This window comes from Pleurodeles waltl, chromosome 3_1 (genome assembly GCF_031143425.1).
Source record: "Pleurodeles waltl isolate 20211129_DDA chromosome 3_1, aPleWal1.hap1.20221129, whole genome shotgun sequence".
In the NCBI taxonomy this organism is placed as follows: domain Eukaryota; kingdom Metazoa; phylum Chordata; class Amphibia; order Caudata; family Salamandridae; genus Pleurodeles; species Pleurodeles waltl.
Genome location: NC_090440.1, coordinates 783,881,417 through 783,900,717, shown reverse-complemented (window position 1 = coordinate 783,900,717; position 19,301 = coordinate 783,881,417). Strand labels below are relative to the sequence as shown.

General features: G+C 47.2%; 1 protein-coding gene across 1 annotated transcript in view; it reads left to right on the top strand.

Annotated features, from left to right (window-relative positions):
• Positions 1-19,301, top strand: part of CTR9 (CTR9 homolog, Paf1/RNA polymerase II complex component) — a 248,932-nt gene that overhangs the window by 57,033 nt on the left and 172,598 nt on the right. The window contains exon 7 of the mRNA XM_069223613.1: positions 6,679-6,786. Coding sequence (XP_069079714.1) covers positions 6,679-6,786 — 108 coding nt within the window. The remainder of the gene's footprint in view (positions 1-6,678; positions 6,787-19,301) is intronic.

Sequence of the window (19,301 nt, the reverse complement as noted above, 5' to 3'; positions counted from 1 at the left end):
TGGAGCTGTCACTTCTGCAGCAAGGCCTAAGAAACGTGGTGAAGAGGGTGTCAGTGACAGAGTCCAATCTCTGAGCTAGAGGACACTGCCGGGGGGGGGCAGTAGTTCAGATTGACACAAGTTATTCCAAGCTTATAGGGGGTGATGGGCTCCAGATCTCTCATACTCCTCGCACAAGTGATTCAGCTCAGTAATTTGGTTTATTGCTCATGAATGCAGGGTGGTGGGGTGAAGGGAAAGGGACTGGGTATGTTTGACCAGGTAATAAGGTTCATAGGCGAGGGCAACCCAGACAGAAGCGCTTACATCATGCTAACGGGGACATCTGTTCACATATCGCACCACTCCAGGTATATGGCACAACGAAGACACAGGATTCACATTTTTGGCATGGAATGTTAATGGCCTGGGTATTCAGGTCAAGTGGGGCCTAGTTGTGCAGCACATACAGCGATTGGAGCCTGATATAGTCCTCTTCCAGGAGACGCACCTCCGAGGGGGGCTCACTGCCTTTTCCTGGGTAGAGGGGCATATACCATACTGGCTCACACCAGCTGTATGTAGAGATCCAGTTGTATTTCTATCTAGATAAAGAAGAACCCCCGTTTTGAGTGTTGAGAACATTGATAGATCTCAGTGGCAGAAACGTTGGAGGTCAGGGTCAGTAGGGGCAGGGAGCCATGACCTTGCTCAGTGTGTATGCACCACATAGATTGCAAACACCTACCCTAGATAAAATTGCTGAAATACTTCTGGAAGGGGACTCCTCTCTACACTTAGTGGGTAGGGATTTTAATGACATAATGAAAGCAAACCTAGATTGGGAGGGGACCCCTGCAACTGCATCCCAGGCCAAACCTCTTGCTACATTCGCTGCCACAACTTGTCTGTCTGATCTGTGGTGGCGCTCACATCCAGAGATGAGACTCTACTCTTACTTCACCAGGGCCAACAGAATCTTTTCAAGACTCAGCTATGTGTTTGCCCTGGGGGGAAGGTTGACTCTGTTGAACAAGTGGATTACATGGCGAGAGGTCTGTCAGACCATTCTCCCCTTTGTGTTGCGATGCGTCGTAGGAAACTGCGGGGCGGCAGTGCCGATGAATGGAACCTGCAGAACCCGTAGGTGGTGATGGATCTCCAAAGTGCTATGGAACTCTAAGGCGAATGAGGGGTCTGTTACATCTAAGAGAGTTCTGTGGGAAGCCTATAAGGTGGTCCTGCGAGACAGGGTCCAAAACACAATTGCACAGAAAAAGTGGACTGCGGTGCTGGAACTCGAGAGCCTTGAGATGAGACTCCTGATGTTCGAGACTGCTCCTTGGGGGGGGGGGGGGCAAAGAATACCCAAACCCTCAGACAGATCACAATCCTGAAAACTGAGTATCGAGACCTGGCACAGGAAGGGGCAAAGAAGCAGGTGTTGCCCACATTGCATCCCCTTTACGACACCGGGGACAAAGCTGGTAAACTCTTTTGGTTGGGCAGGAGGGAAATGGAGGCCAGGTGGGAGTGCTGCATTATAGACCAGAATGGTGTCCCACACTGTGGACTAACACATTGCAGAGGAATTTGTCCTCCATTACGGGACGGGACATTATGCTGCAGGATGTCCAGGCAGCCATTGCAAAGCTGAGAGTGGGTAAGTCCCCAGGGCCCAACGGCGCCCCGGCGGAATTCTATAAGCAGTTGTAGGAAGCTGGCTCTTTATATGTTATATCAAAATGAGACATATCGTGCAGAGTCCAGGGGTTCTCTTACTGGTGGATAGGGGCTTGCTTTAGCAGTCCCACTGTGCTCTTTTTAGAGGGCAGTGTGGTCGAGCAGCCTTAGGCTTATCAGAAAGGAGTGTTTTTATAGTTTACAAAAGTCAACACAATGTAATTTTTTAAAGCTGCAGTGTTATCCTATGGAGGAAATACAAATACAGCAAGCAGGTATATTACAGCGACTTACGGGACTAGTCTCCTGGACATAGGGTAAGTATTAGCAAGGCTCAAGGCCACACCAACCGGTCACATCGGGCAGAACTGGGGCGGCCGGGTGCAGAGATGTACAGTGTCTGGTGTCCAGGGTTAGTCAATGGGGATTGGTCCGGTTGAAAAAAGGTTTCAGATTAGGTCCTAGTAAGTGTGAACCACAAACTCAGCTGTTGCAATGCTCAGGGATGTAGGGACACCGGTGGTCCTCTACTCCATGGTGTGGGTCATCCGTCAGTTTTCAATAACTGGTTGCAGTGGAGGGGGGCCCCACAGAAACGGGCTGCAGACGTGGGCTTTGGGATCAGTCCTGCTGAACCAGCAAGTGGGCTCAAGTCTCTTGAGCTTGGGGGATGCAGGGACACACCAGTGGTTCTCTTTTCCTCGGTCTGGGTGCAGTGGACTGTTGGGTTGCCATTACCGGTCGCGGTTGTTGTCAACAAAGAAGCTGCAGGCGTTGGTGGGAAGGTCTTTGGAAAAGGCTGAGGACCATATTGGCATCGTTGGCCCACTCCAACTTGGGCTAGGGGGCACAGTTGCAGAGGTGCAGTTGGGAGTCAGGTTTTGGCAGACAAGAGTCCTCTTCAGTGTTTAATAAGTGCCTACAAGGATGCAGGGGAGCAGCTCTGCAACTCAATGGGAGTTTCTTGTACTGGAGCGAAGACAGGCATTCTTCCTGAGCTTTTGGATTTTTCAGCAGCTTGTGGACAAGGTGTCTTTCTGTCAATTGTCGAAGTCAGGAGGCAGGCTGGCAGGGTTGACGCTGAGTCAGTCACTGATCTTCAGTTCTTGCCTTTAACATCTCTTAAGTATCCTTCTTCAGGTCAGCAGGGATCTGATTTACTGATGCCAGGGCCTCCCGTAAATACTGAATTTAGAGGTCTTTAAGGAAGTGTAGGTTGCCACTCCCTGCACGAAGTGGGTATAACCCTGTTTGAGTTCCTAGTTCTGCCATCACCAGGATGGCAGACTTTAAAAAGTTGTCTCCACATCCGGCAGTTCACTGACCTGAGAGGTGGGACAACTTTCTGCTTACTAATTTTTCCCTCCTTTCCAGGGGCCAAATTGGCCTCTGGCAGAGGGTGTCAACAACCTCTCCTTTGAGTGAAGCCAGATCTACATATTAAGGGTGGTGGGCTTCTTTGAAGCAGTGGAATACAGATTTGCAGGTCATCCTGTTGGGAGGGGTGTGCTAACTCACCTGCCAGAGCAGGCTTTGTTTCTGTCTGCCCGAGAGTAAAGGCTCTCAACCCTGGGCTTAGAAACGGGTCTGGTGGTGGCAGACTAGTTGGAACTAGTCCGCCAGAACACTGGTAGTGATATTCTTTTTTCAGGTGTCACCTCTAAGGTGCCCTCTGGGTGCATGTATTAATAAATCTGTCACTATATTAATTTGGTTGTTTTGATACCAAACAACCCTATTTTCAGTTAAGCCATCATGTAGCTAGGGAACTCATATTGACCGTTGTCCAGCACATGTACTTAAAATGGCTTCCCTGATCATTCACTATGTCTAAGAATTGAGAAAGACCTAGCAGGGGCATATCTGTTCATGCCGATATGTCCTCACATGTAATATAATGCACCCTGCCTTGGGACTGTAAGGCCTGCTGTAGGGGTGACTTCCATATATTGCATGCTGTGGTAGTGTACATGGCACACAGACTGTGTGCCATGTGGTGGTTTCACTTATAGCTGCACCAAGACTCGCATCCTGCAGTGGCAGTCTGCATGTTCTGAGTAAAGGATCTCTGAGGGTTGCACAATACATGTTGCAACCCTTGGGGCCCCACTTTGGAACCCATGCCCTAGGTACCAGGGGTGCCATTTACTAGGGACTTAAAGCGAGGCCAATGGTATTGCCAGTTGGGGATCAATTGCACAGTTTTTAGCAAAGCGCTCTGGCACTGGGGGCGTGGTTAGCAGGAACACAGCGCACATTCAATCAAAATGGTATTGATTACCAGGCAAAAAGTGGGGGTAGTCATGTCAAAAATGGGCACTTTCCTACAGCAATATGCAGGATACGTGGGGCCACACTTACTGAACCTATTAAAAGAAGCTAGACGCACCCCCATCCACTGTGATATCCAAGTAAGGAAAACCCAGGTGCCGATGTGAATCGTATCGCCAGATATCCCCACTCAACACTGAAGTTAAAATACTTGCAACCATACTTTCCACTAGGCTCCTGCACGTCATTACTCCCTTGATGCACAGAGACCAGTCTGATTTCATGCCAGGTAGGTCAACACAGTATAACTGAAGTCGGACACACAATTGGCTTGTGGAGGTGAAGGACCGGTTGTCCCCTCGCTTTTCCCCGCACTTTATGTGGAAAAGGTGTTCAACGTGGTCCACTGGCCATTCCTTGAGTTAACCTTGAGGAGCTTTGAATCCAGCCCTTGTTATACAGAATGGGTGTCATTGCTGTATCTGGCCCCAACTGCTGCGATGAAAGTGAACAGGACACTGTTAGCGGAGTTTCCTGTCGGGGCGAGAGGGCTGACCTCTGAAATCACCCCCCCCCCCACCCCCCCCCCCCCACCCTCCTGTTTGCACTCACAATAGAATCTCTGGCATGTATAGTGCATGTCCATGGAGTGATGATGGGGTGCAGGGTCACGGCTGCCACTGAAGATAAGGAGAAAATCTTACTTTACGTGGGGGACTCCTTCTTTATATTGCCAAACTCGAGAGGACGATCCCCCTCCGTTTTCTGAATCTTTGAGGAATACGGTGAACCCTGCGGTTACGTATAAACTGGGAGAAGTTGCTGCTCTATTAGCCAAGTAGTTTGGTGGACCTGGCAATGCTTCCTCCACGATTGACTGTGGCACAGAAAGGTTTAAATTCTTTGGAAATATGGACTCTTGGGAAGCTGGTTCTGAATTTCCAGGAGGATGCTGAGGTGTCATAGGGTGCCCCTCACCCTCCTAGGACGAGCAGCTTCTTTAAAATGATTACGCTTCCTATGTCCTTAAGAACACTTACCACCATATTATGCCAGATGTGTTCACTAAAACAGATGAAGAGGCAAGGTCCCTGCTTGGGAACAAAAGGCCCCTAAGAATAGCTCTAAAGACATTGCAACATAATCCATACAATGGAAGGGTAGCCCTCTCCGATATTGAGGCATACTACTGGATGGCTCACCTGATAAACATTAACAACTGGATATTTGCCCCACAGGGAGTAGCTACAGGCCCTCCTTGAGGCTGGAAAGGGAATAGCTGCAGGCCCTTAGGCACCTACACTATCTGTGTGGTGGGAAGGGGGGCCCACCAGTTGCTGCTGGCAACACAGGTGGTCACTAAGTGTATTGACTGGGCTCATGAAGTTACTTAAGTGGCACCGTTGCAGGTGGGAGTGTGCGTCTGTGAACTGCAGATCTTTCAGGCGTAAGACACTATTGGATTCTCCAAAGTAGGGGACTTACTGGAGAATGGAGATCTTTTGTCCTTCTCCTCCCTTCAGAGGAATACCAATTTAACCCTAATCCGTTTCTGAAATCTGTTCAGCAATGATATGCCTGGCAGGCAGAGAGACTGGAAGAGGTGGAGATCCCAGAGTATGGATCCCATGGAGGAATTGGGTAGGGGGGTAGGGGGGGGGGGGGGGGCGATTTCACTCACGTACAGGACACTAAACAATAATATGGCAGGTACACTGGATAGGTTACATGAAAGATTGGGGGGGGGTGGGAGACATGGGAGAGTTGGAGGACATAGATTGGGAGTTGGCGTTGATGCACCCCCAGAGAAGTAGCGATACAATCCAGACTAATAATGTATAAGATCCTGCATGGGGTCTAATATGACTGGCAAAGTCCATTCGGTATGGAAAGGGTGGCTTCCCCGGTTTGTGTGCAGTGTTCTGGGGAAAGCGGGACCTTCCTGCACACTATACGGAGCTGTCCGCTTGTTCAGACCTACTGGGCCACAATAACAAGGGAACTCAGTATGATCCTCGACGTCAATGCCATCATTGCAATATGTCATTGGTATCCCCAACGATGTGGCAAGCTGCTATTCAGTGGCCTGGGTTTGGTGCTGTCAAGAGGCACATGGCTAGGCTATGTGGGGCACAGGAGTCCCCAACCCTACAAGAATGGAGGTGAGAAATGGACATGTATATGGCCAGGAGAGAAAGTCACCTACAAAAGCTAGGGCTGTACCCATAAATTGCATAAGGTGTGGGGGAGCTGGCTAAATTATTAGACACTGGGGGCGTCGGGGAGGGTGGCTCGACTCCCATTGACGTTGGCAACTACCTAATGCCACATACTACAGTAAAGTTAATAAATATGCCTGCAAGTGTATTTTTCAGCGGTAGGATGCTGCACGTCTTGTATACTATTGCGCTGACACTGTGGTTAACTCTCTCTGAGTTTGTAATGTTATGGGTGCATGTTTGCACCATTGTGAGATAAAAATTAGTTTGGAAAAACAAATTGTCAAAAATTCTTACCTTTTCTGGTTATTTGCCCACCCTGTGTTGGAGCTTATTTATTGCTTATTTTTACTGTGCTTCATTCTTTCGCCTATTAGTATACATTAGATTTGTTTTTTATTATTTTGGGATGTTTGAGTTTTTTTTTTTTTGTTTTTTTTTTTTTACACACACGTAGATCATGCCAGTTTGTCTGGAAACATACATCTTGCCCTCTAATAACATTTGTTTTGTTTGTTTCCCCCAGGCTGATTCAATCAAGAATGGTGTACAGCTTCTTTCTAGAGCCTACACAATTGATCCGAGTAACCCAATGGTACTAAATCACCTGGCTAACCATTTTTTCTTCAAAAAGGTAAGATTATTTGTAGATTTTTAATTTGTCAATTTTGAAACTTTGAGACTAGCAAAAATATTTTTTTGAGAGTGCAGAAACCGAGAAGAGCCTGTATTGAATATGATGTTGATTTGTACTTACCAATCAGATGGCATTCCATTGGCAACCATCGGCTTGTAGATTACACAATATGATGGTTGGGATAAATAAACACAAACAAAACGTTGTTTTTTTTCTTTGTAATGTCTCCAGTCTGAAGAAGCCTTATGTGTTGAAAAAGTGAAAGTTTTTGGGTCCTTGACATTGTTTGTTACTGGTCAGTAACTAACCATGGAAGAGGGCATATTTTTAATGTTGGGGAGACCATATTGGCTTCCAAGGTACAAGCAAAGTACAATGAAGGAATTATTTTCATATTAGCGGAAGATAAAAACTTTATAAACTGCACTCCACAGATTAGCTCAAAATGCATGTGGGATTTTACATTACATTAAATCTGCTTCTCCCAGAACTTAAAGAACTTGATTGCAGTGGTATGGAAATTTTGGCTTGTGGAATAACATTCGGCCAGATACCATCTAGTGATGTGTGAAGTAATTGTCGTAAATTGTTAAAAATCATATCACAAAAATTATGATAAACATTATTGCCTATTTTGTGTACAACTAAATATGATTTGTTTTTACAAGCAGGAATTTTAATGTAACCCGCAGAGTCTGCTGAGCAGTAGAAGTTGTCTGCACTTTTTTTTTTTCTTTTTTTTTACTCCCTGTAATTAGGATAGCTCATCCCTATGTGGATTCCCTTTTGTGTTGATTCGTTTTTTTCCTTTCATTGTAAGGTTTACATTACGTCTCCATCACTTATCCTCTCCCAAGTCATTATTTATTAAATTATCCCACCTTCTTGAGACAGGACAAACTTCAGGGATAGGCTGAAAGTGGCAGACCAGTCCTTTTTACTAGGTACAGGTCTGAGGGAAGGCATTCCTAGCATAATGTTGTTCTTTCTTGTCTGACTGAGACAAGGAACTTTAGGATTCACACAAGGCCTCTGCTGGCCTTGTGAATTTGTGAATGTAATCCTACCTCGGGGGCAACACATCTTCAACCTTTCTAAAGCGTTTGTTAATCTTCATACTTTGAATGTATTCACGCCGTGTTCTTCTTTATTTGGATAATTTTCTCTCCCCTGTACTGTGGGTGGTATTGGGGAGCTTCTGCAGGAAAATTGTTCCCTTGTAGAAAAATCTCTCTCCGAGGTCGCAGTAGCTTAAGTTTATGACTGAAAGTGTGAGGTTTGTTATATCTGGATGGGGTTGTCGACCCTGGTATGGAATTCCACTCCCCCTCATTGGTACAGATACGCAGCTTTAGCTTTCCTGCCAGTATGGCATGTTTGTGGCCTATGATGTAGTTAGCAACCAAGGGAAGGCCCCTTTTTGTTTTCTTTGTCTTGTCACAAACGTAACTTAGTTAATTTAGTTAAATAATGGAGCAGTGTACTGCCTATTTCTCTTCATATGTTTTCAGCATCAATTGCTTTCATGGTCTTCATCTGCTGAGAGAGAATGTTTAAGGGTGTGGCAGGAGAACATGGACTCTGCTTACACAAGTGAAGGACCTCCTGTTTATTAGATAGAAAATAGCAACCGTTGTTTGAGAGTTACATTACTGTGCCTGCTGCGCAGCAGCTGCTCTTCATTGGATTATTTACATTGCCCCTGGAGGCACACTCTTTACAGGTATCCACTACAAATGTGCTGTTTTAAATTATTGAGACCCTCCCCCCAAATGTAGGATGTAGGAAGATGGCTATCTATGCAGTGTACCAAGTGTAAGAGGACACTATGCCGATAGTCCAGGCGACCCTTATTGGTTTACACAGGTTCAAATAATCCCAAATGCTCTCTCTTGTGGTAGTGTGGGCAAGCAGTTTAGGCTTATCAGAGGGTTAGCATTTGTTGAACACAGAGTCAATTAATGAGACACACTCAAGAAGAAGCTCAAGACTGGTTTTAGAAAAATACAAATACTTTATATGGTGTTTCAACACCAGAAAACTTCAAAAGAAGGTAAGTACTGTTGCAGTGTATCAATTTTTGCAAATAGGTAAGAGTGTCAGTTAAATGCACTTTTACGTGGTAAATACTGTCTTCAGGTAAAAGTACATTTTACTGCATAGGGGTCTTGGCAGACGGATCTCGGGGTGGGGTCCCCTTTAGGTTGTAGGTCACTAGAAACACTAGCCATTCCGTTTTAGCTGCCCTGGAGTGTCCGGGTGCAGAGGTGCTCAATGGGTTGTGTGCCTAGCGCACAACACTGTTGGCGATGGGGGTGGGGGGGGTGGAAGGACACCTAGTAACATGCTGCAAAGGGGGACTTCGGGACAAGTTCCAGAGTTCCCAATAGGGATGGAGAGGTGCCTCAGTCAGTGGGGGTCCTGTCTGCTGTCATGGACCCATGCCTGGAAACTTGGGTGCAGAGGGTGTTGGTCAGAAGGTGCTTCTGTGTAAAAGGCGCCCACAGTTCTCGGTTGGACCTACAAGAAGAGGACAAAACAAGACAGCTGGGCCACTGTCAGTGCTGGTGTCTGTGATACTAGCATACCTCGCTGGCTGGTCTTTGGCTGCGATGTTGGAGTTCGGACTGGACCCAAGCATTGGTTGCTGCAAGGAGTCGGTACCATTAGAATCAATGCAGGATGCTCCAGTGGGTCCTGGCGTCTTCTCCGTTGCTGGGGTGAAGGGTCTGGCCTCCTAGAGCACGGTGACCCCCTGGGCGGCTGCTGCATCGGTGGACCCAGTGGTCAGCAGAACGGTAAGCCAGACGTTATGATTGGTGTCCGGTGGCTGCAGGGAAATGGCTCCTCCGCCAAGCCGTAAGCATCTCCCCTGAAATGAAGTGCCGGAGACCCTCTGAGGCTTTTGGAGGACGCACAGCTGCAGGATGAGTCAGGTTTTCGCGATTGTCAGGTCAGAAGCAAATAGGCAGGCAGGGTTTGGCGGCAAAAGTCCACCAGCAGTCCGCATTTCTCCTTTATTTGTCCACTTCTTCCTTTAGTCAGTTAAATCTGTTCTTCTAGTGTCAGGGGGCCACATAAGTACTCCATTTAGGAGCGTTTAGGGGAGTGTAGGGTAGTAGCCAATGGGCTACTTACCCCTGGGATGACTGCACCCCATATGACCACTTCCTTTGGGGAATGGCATGACCTTGTCCCAGAATTCCTACTTCCACCAAATCCAAGATGGTGGAACCCTTCTTTCGTGGGGCACATCAGGCTTTCCACCTTAGGAGTGTTTATTAGCTTGGTAGTGCAACACGCCCACTTACATAGCTAATTTTCCACCTGTCCTGATGCCAAATGGACCTCAGGACAAGGGGTGACACATCCCTGGTCTCGGGGAAGTTGGGTTCGCGTATTAAAGGTGGCAGGGACTTCAAAGTCCCTTGCCTTGGTATGCAGATTCACTTGCCATCCTGTTGGAGGAGGTGATAGCACCTGCCTCAGGACCAGGCATTGTTTCTTGACCCGTAGAGCGTTGGCTCTCACTTTTAGGGGGGTTAAAAACATGTCTGTGGTGGCAGGATGGTCGATGCCAGTCAGCCAACACTCTAAGGGTCTGGTAGGTTTAAGGGGTCACCTCTAAAGTAACCCCCCTGGGTGCATGTCATAATAAATCTGGGCTGGCATCAGTCTGCATTTATTAAGACAAGGTGTTTGATACCAAAGACCATAAGTTTCAGTGAAGGCATTATGTAGCTGAGTAACTCGTAATGTTCACTTGCATCATCTACTAATTGAACAGGGGCATATCTGCTCTGCTCATGCATGTATGTCTTCGCATCAGATATAATGCACCCTGCCTTAGAGCTGTAAGGACTGCTGTAGGGGTGACTTACATATGTATAGATGCAGTGATTTGGGGCATGACATAAGAGTGTGCTGCGTCATGTTTTAATCCATTACTTGCACCATAACACACAGTCTGCAATGGCAGGCGGTGTGCAAATTTGAGGAGAGTCCCCTAGGGTGGCACGATACATGCTGCAGCCCTTAGGAACCCTCTCTAGTACCACGGGCCCTAGGACTTGCAGAGGAACTAGAGTGTGTGCCAATTGTGCACAATTAGATATTTTGCCTCGTTGTAGGGAAAGAGCATTGGCACTAGGGACCTGTTTAGCAGGAACCAAGTGCACCTTCATTCAAAAAACCTCAGTACCAGTGGTAAGAATTGGGGTGACCATGTTCAAAAGGGTCACTTTCCTACACTGCCACCACCCAAAGGGAAAGGAAATGAGACTAATCTTTCATTATGTAAATGGAAAAACCTGGAAAGGCCCTATATATCAGCATGCCAGTCCCAGATCTGTGTTCTGCTGTAAAGTCCATACCATGTAGGGATATTGACTACCTCAACAGTTTATGATTTTCTCCCTTAATTTGCATCAGCCATCAGAGAGGCCTGTGGTTGGTTTGAACAATGAAGTGAGTACCAAACCAATCTGGTCCCTGAAGAAGCAGAGAACATACCACCGCGACGGCTTCCCTCTCAATGGCACTCAAGCGCTGTTCACTGGGGAGTGACCTGAGAATAAAAGCAACAGGCTGATCCCGGCCATCATCATTGGTCTGGGATAGAGCTGCTCCTATCCCATGCTCGGAGGCATTTGTCTGCACATTGAACTGCTGGTTGTTATCTGGAGCTTTCAGAATGGGTGCTGAGCATCGGTTCTTTCAGGGTGTCAGAAGTCTTTTCACAGCTCACTGCCCAGTTCATCATTTTGGGATGTTTCTAGGATGGTAGTTTCGTGAGGAGAGCCACATTAGTGCCTTACCCCTTCACAAACCTCCTATAGTACCCTGTCAAGCCAAGGAATACCCTGACTCTGGTCTGGTTTGTTGGAGCCTCCCAACCTAGAATAGTCTGTATCTTGTGTTATAAGGGTTGAACCTGGCTTTTACCTACAGGGTGGCCCAAGTATACAACAGAGCCCTTCCCAATCTGGCACCTGCTTGCCTTGATAGTGAGGCCTGCATGTTGCAGGGCGTCACAGACCTTTCCAAGGTGGATCAAGTGATCCTGCCAAGTGAAACTATAGACAGCAGTATCATCAATATCACCTAGACTACTACTAAAAGACTCCAATCCCACAAGGACTTTGTTCACAAACCTTTGGAAGGTGGCAGTGGCATTCTGTAATCCAACTGGCATTACAGTGAACTGGTAATGTCCATCTGGGGTTGGGAATGTTGTTTTCTCTTTGGCTCCTGTGGTCAAACCAATCTGCCTGTGCCCGGTTGTTAAATCAAAAGTACTGAGAGGTTTGGCTGCACCCAGCCTGCCAATAAGTTAATCTGCCCTTGGAATGGGGTGGACATCTGCCTTAGTGACAGCATTGAGGTCCCTGTAGTCCACACAGAACCTCAGCCCTGGTTTACCTCCCTTGGAATGAGGTTTGGGGACCAAGACCAATGGGCTGGCCCAGGGACTTTGAGGACTTAATCACACCAAGTTCCAGCATCTTAATGACTTCAACTCTGATGCTTTCCCTCACTTGATCAAAATGTCTGTAAATGTTGCTTTTTCACAGGCAGGCTGTCTCCAGTGTCAACATCATGGGTACACCAAGTAGTCTGACGACTTGACTGCAGTCAGTCTGCTGTTGGGCAATGAGGGTGTCTTAGAAGACAACTCTCTCAGCAGGCCCATCTGCACGGTTTTGGGAGAGGTGGTCAGAGAGAGATTCCCATTCTTCTTCCTGATCCTTATCAGTGGCCATCAGCCTGGTCCCATCAACTCTGTCATGGTAGGGTTTAAACTGGTTCACATGGATGACCATGTGAGGGTTCCTGAGAGTTCCATTGTCCACCAGATAGGTGACCTCCCCTTTTCTTTCAAGGATAGAGCAAGGTACACTAGACCCTCAATTTGTCCTGGAGGGTCCTAGGAGGCAGTGCAGCCTTTTGTTCACACCACTGCTTCTGGAACTCTTGGCTTGCCTCTTGGTTTTTGTTAGTTTTTTCCTTGTACTTAGCCATTCCGGAACGGAAGCTGAGCACATAGTCCACAATGTCTTGTTTGGGCTCTTCGAGAGGCATTTTCTATCCTTCCTCACTAGACTGTGGTCCCCTAACATGATGGCCAAACAAAAGTTCAAAGGGGCTAAATCCCACTCCCTTTTGTGGCACCTCTTAGTAGGCAAAAAGCAGGCATGGCAAAAGGGCATCCCACCTCCTGCTGAGTTTTCAGGGAGTCCAGTGATCATACTTTTCATGATCTTGTTGAATCTGTCAACCAGACTATTTGCCTGTGGATTGTATGGGTTTTCTGAACTTAAAGGTCATAACACATTCCTTCCACATTGCTTTATGGTAAGCAGACATGAAGTTGCTACCTCTGTCTGAAACCACCTCCTTAGGGAAGCTCACTGTAGTAAAGATACTGATGAGGGCTCTGGCAGCTGCAGAGGCAGTCCTAAGAGGAATTGCCTTGGGGTACCTGTTGGCATGATCTACTACCACCAGTATAAATCTATTCCCGGATGCTGTTTGAGAATCAAGGGAACCAGCAATGTCATTCCCTACCCTATGAAAGGGAATCCCAACCACTGGAATTGAAATTAATGGGGCCTTTGGTTTGCCACCTGTCTTGCCACTGGCTTGAAAGGTGACACAGGAGATGCAACACTCCTTCACTTTCTGTGATATACCTGGCCAGTAGAAATGGTCCTCTTGGCCTAGGAGCTCTGCTATATAAGGCCCAAGTTCCTGGGGCTCAGTTCCCTCAAAGGCTGACAGGTCTTCCTCTGAGGAGAGGGGACTTCAGCTTGTGTCTCCTCAGAAGTTAGTTTCCTATATTTCTTGCCTTTTCTCTTGGAGGGTTGGCAATTATTCCAGATTCCAATAACTCTTTTACACCCCGGGCTTTGCTCTGTGCTCTGGTTTTTACAGACACCCATGCAGGTATTCCCAGAATGGCTGGATGGATTTTCATTTCTACCTCAGCCCATGCTGACTGCTCCAGATCATTTCCTAGCAGACATTCTGCTGGGATTGCAGAGCACATGACTACTTTCTTCTGGCCAGTAACCCTTTCCCATTCCAAGGTCACTATGCCATGGGATGAACCTTGATAATATTATCAGCATTGATAACTGGATATGCTTGTTGAGATATGTACTGCTCTGGTACACTGTGGGGACACTTGTACCTGTATCTCTCAGTGTTTCCACTTTAACACCATTGATATGTGGCTTTTGTATGTATTTCTCCAGGTTACTGGGCCAGACAGCCAGGGTAGTTACATTCACCCCACCCTTAAGAGATCAAAGTGACATCAGTGTGCTCTCTGACCTGGTCAGGGCACACAAAGGATCCCATCTGGAGACTCCCGACCTCATTAGTAACTGGGGTAGCACTAGAGGAGGCCTTTATGGGACAGGGAGAGTCCCTAGTTTGGTGTCCATTGGCCTTACAATTGAAACACAAAGCTTTTATGGGATCCCAGTTCTTACTGTGGTAACCACCCTTTGTCTGGGAATAGACCAGACGCCCACCCTCCTGAGCAGGTTTTTGGGGGCTTTTAGAATACTCTTTGGGTTTTTCCCCTCTGTGTCCACTATCTTTCTATTAGGGGATTAGCAACCGCTTTCTTTTGGTCACCCCCACCTTCAGCTTTCCTGGACACTCTGGTTTTGACTCGATTGTCAGCCTTCCTTCCCCAACTCTTGAGGAGAGACCGACCCTAAGTCTACTAGGGTATGATGTAATTTTTCTGAGGTTCAGTTACTTAACAGATGCACTTTCATAATCAAATTGTAGAGCCCTTCATAATCATGCAGTTTACTACCATTCAACCAGCCCCCTAGAGTTTTGACTGAAAAGTCTACAAACTCGACCCAGGAATGATTGACTGCTAGTCTCCCTCCGCTTAATCCTGTACTTTTCAGTGGGTATCCAGATCCCTGAATCAGGGTATCCTTCATGAGGTCATAGGACTCCACATCTTCCTCACTAAGTGTCAGGCGTCTATCCCTGCACTTGCCTGAGAAAACCTCCATACATTTGATTGAGCTTGCTCCTCTAACAAGCCCTCTCAAAGGATCTAAACCATTTGGATCACCCTCAACATATCTGGGGACAATCCCTTTGGGCATTTTTGTGTCAAAAGATTCTCCTCTCTCTCTTTGATTTGTTGCTGCCACCATTCATGGATGCTAGACGCAATTCAGTCCATTCTTTTTCTATGGCCAGTATTTTGGCCTCAGGGACTACCTTTTTAGCTAGTCTCTCCACCTGTAGGTCTGGATTCTCTGGTACTTCTGTGGGCCTGAAGGGCCCTTGCCTACCCCAGGCTACAGTTCTATGGTAGAGGCTTCAATTGTTTTCCTCTACCTCAGGTTAATTGGATGGAGCACCCTCCCAATCAGCACTGTTGTCAGGCTCAAGCTCACTGACTAGATCTTCATCTATATTGTCAGTGTTTTCTTGTAATGTCTGGGCCTTATCGAACTTAGCAAGCAACTCCTGGAGCTGTGCCTTTGTTGGTCGGGCCCAGTTACAATTCTGCAAGCCGTGCAGAGGTTGTTTAGCTGCTTCACTATTGAGATGCAGCTAAGGGGTGAGGTTGAGCTTCTCAACTCTATCCTCTGAGGTTGACTTTTTTTTTTTTTTTCTTTCCTTTTTTTGGAGTAGTTGGGACCTTTTTTAGCGATTTTACTAAAAAAAAATCTAAATATTTTTTTAAAGCCTAACTAACTAGTCTCTGTAGGAGAGTGCCCCTTTTGGACATGGTCACCCCCAATTTTTGCTCACTGGTGCTGATATTTTTCAACACATGTACAGTGGGTTCCTTTTAAACTGGTCTCCTGTGCATTTTCCCTTAAACAAGGTAATATGTCTATTTGTGTACAATTAACACACACTCTAGTACCTCTCTAAGTCCCTAGTAAGTGCTGCCCCTGATACCTAGGGCCTGGGTAACAGAGAGAGTCCCTAAGGGCTGCTGCATGTATTTTGCCAGCCTAAGGGACCCGTCCCTAAACAATTAACACAGCCTGACATCGCGGACTGTGTGTTATGGTGCAAGTAATCAGTGAAAACTCAACATGGCACACTCATTGTATACCGTGCCACCAAATTACAGCATCTAAATATATGTAAGTCAATCCTTCAGCAGTCCCCAGAGCCCTAAGGCAGGGTACATTATATTTGGTGTGAGAGTATGTCTACATGAGCAGATATGCCCCTGTGCTGTCTAGTTTGATTGCTAAATGTTTCCAGGCTAGCTACATCCACCCCACACTCTGAAATCTAAGTGGCTTCAGTGGGCTCTCTGACCTGGCCAGGGTACACCAAAGATTCAATCTAGAGGCTCACCACCCCAGCAGTAACTGGGGATGGACTAAAGGAGGGCTTTTTGGGACAGGTAGAGTCCCCGGTTTGGTGGGTTTGGTGTCTATTGGCTTTAGAATTGAAACACAAAGCATTTTTTGGGGGATCCCAATTTTTACCCTTGTACCCACCCTTTGATTGGGAAGAGTCTCAGGGGCCCACCCTCCTGAGCAGATTTTTGGAGGCCTGTAGAAGACTCTTTGGGTTTTTCAGCTTTGTGCCCACTATCTTTCTCTTAGGGGGCGATTAACAACCCCTTTCTTTTGGTCGCCCCCTTCATGGGCCTTCGTGGACACTCTTGTTTTGACCCAGTAGTCGGCCTTCTTCCCCCAACTCTTGAGGAGAGACCAACCCTATGTCCCCTAGGTACTGATGCGTTTTTTCTGAGGTACAGTTAGTCAACCAATACCCCTTCATAAATCAATTATAGAGCCCATCATAATTGATTGCCTTACTACCTCTTAACCAACCTCTTAGTGTTTTGACTGAAAAGTCTACAAAATCTACCCAGTACTGACTTGAGATTTTGTGGCAAAAAGTGTTGGTGACCATGTCCAAAAGTAGTACTTTCCTACAGAGGAGTTCTATCTGTTTGCCTAATGGAGGGTACAAATCTATTTTTATTCTGAAGATCAGGCGTTGAATCCACCACTGGTTATTGTGTCAGTTTGAAAAACATTTATTCAAATCTTGGTATTTTTATGGTCTTGTATGGGGCTGCTTGAAGGCCTGTTCCAACACATGTTGGATCAGCGTTTTTTAAAATGATTAATAATTAATAAATATTCAAAAAAATGTGTTTTTGTTTTTTTGTTGTTGTTTTATTATTATTTTTTTCTAGGATATCTCCAGAATTTTCTGTTGTCAAATTCATTTGTTTCTCTGTCGGGCAAGCTCTGGTTCTGATAATTTTTGCCTTCTTTCTTCCCTTGATAATGGATACTATGTTTGGTGTGTCTCTGTTTCAGTGGAGGTTGTTTGGCTTTTCCTGCTGTACCTTTCTATTATTGCAGAGGTGGCTGGTCCATTCTTTGCCCTTCGGATCATCCTGTAAACATTGCCCCTTTTTAGACGGCAGCAACCATTCGGTATACTGGAGGGCAAAAGACTATCCAAGACACTGGCAGGATAGCTTAGTAGCTTAAGTGCTTGTCTTGTCTCCTAGAAAGACAACCTGAGGTCATGAGTTTGAGTTCTTTTACAAGCCACCCATCTGATTTATGTACATGAAAGTTCCTCCTCAATGAAATATGGTGTGAGCGGGCAAAGGATACATATCCTCTGAATATGTACCCTGACATCTGGAGTTCTTATTGGTTACCCGTCAGAATTCTGTGGTATTACTATGAGGGGTGACTGTATGTAAATATATGTTCGATGGCATCTGTCGCTGTAGATACGCATGTTCTGCAATAGCTCGCCATCTGGTGTTGGGCCGGAGTGTTACAAGTTGTTTTTCTTCGAAGAAGTCTTTCGAGTCACGGGACCGAGTGACTCCTCCTTTTGTCTCCATTGCGCATGGGCGTCGACTCCATCTTCGATTGTTTTTTTTCCGCCATCGGGTTCGGACGTGTTCCTGTCGCTCCGAGTTTCGGAACGGAAAATTAGCTAATTTCGGAAGATTTTCGTCGGTATTGTTGCGTTCGGGATCGGCGTACTTAGATTCCACACCGCATCGAAGATCGAAGAGCTCCGGTGCCCTTCGGGGTAGTTTTTTCGATCCTCCGTCGGGGCCTGGTCGGCCCGACCGCGTGCTGAAGAACGCCGATGGAACGGACCCCGTTCCGTTTCTGCCCCAAATGCCACAATAAATACCCCTACACAGACCAACACTTGGTCTGCAACCTGTGCCTGTCACCTGAGCACAGCGAAGACACCTGCGAGGCCTGTCGTGCGTTCCGGTCCCGAAAAACACTCCGAGACCGTTGAGCCAGAAGACTTCAGATGGCGTCCGCTCCGACAGCCCAACGGGAGTTCGAGGAACAAGAAGAGGAAGGTACCTTCTCGATCCAAGACTCAGACTCTGAAGGATTCGACGATACACAAACCGTGAGTAAGACGTCGAAATCCACTCAAAGGAACATTTACAAGGCCCAGGGGACGCCACTGCCACCAGGCCATGGCTCGACCCATAAAATCGGTGACCGACCGTCGGCACCGAAAAAGGCCCAAACAGTGCCGAGATCGTCCGACTCCGGTCGAGACACCGGCACGCAGCCTTCTCGGGACCGAGAAAGTGCTGGAGACAAGCCTCGACACCGAGATGCCGGTGTGGACACGGCTCGACGCCGAGACAGCGGCACCGAAACAGATCGACGCCGAGAGGTTTCGGCCCCGAAAAGGAAAAAAGTCACATCGGAGCCGAAAAAACACGCAGACAAAGTTTTGATGCCGAAACAGACTGCAAGCGACCCAGCTTCAGGCTCTTATACAGAAGAGCACTCGCTAACCTCCCAAATGCAGAAGCATAGGTTTGAGGAAGAGCTACAAGCAACTGATGTAGACCATACGCAAAAGCGTATCTTCATTCAGCAGGGGACAGGAAAAATAAGCACCCTTCCCCCCATTAGGAGAAAGAGAAGGTTGGAGTTCCAGACGGAACAAACACCACAACCAAAAGTGGTGAAAAGAGTTACACCACCACCCTCTCCTCCGCCCGTGATTAACGTTTCACCAGCACAAACTCCATCACACTCCCCAGCTCACACCACCATGAGCCAGGGTGACCAAGATCAGGACGCATGGGACCTATATGACGCCCCAGTGTCAGATAACAGTCCGGAGGCATACCCTACGAAGCCATCTCCACCAGAAGACAGCACCGCGTACTCTCAAGTGGTGGCTAGAGCAGCACAATTTCACCACGTAAGCCTCCACTCAGAACAGGTCGAGGATGATTTCTTATTCAACACACTCTCCTCCACCCACAGCTCATACCAAAGCCTGCCTATGCTCCCTGGTATGCTCCGGCACGCAAAAGACATCTTTAAGGAGCCGGTCAAAAGTAGGGCAATCACACCAAGGGTGGAAAAAAAGTATAAGCCGCCTCCTACGGACCCGGTTTTCATCACTACACAGCTGCCACCAGACTCTGTCGTTGTAGGAGCAGCTAGGAAAAGGGCCAGCTCTCACACATC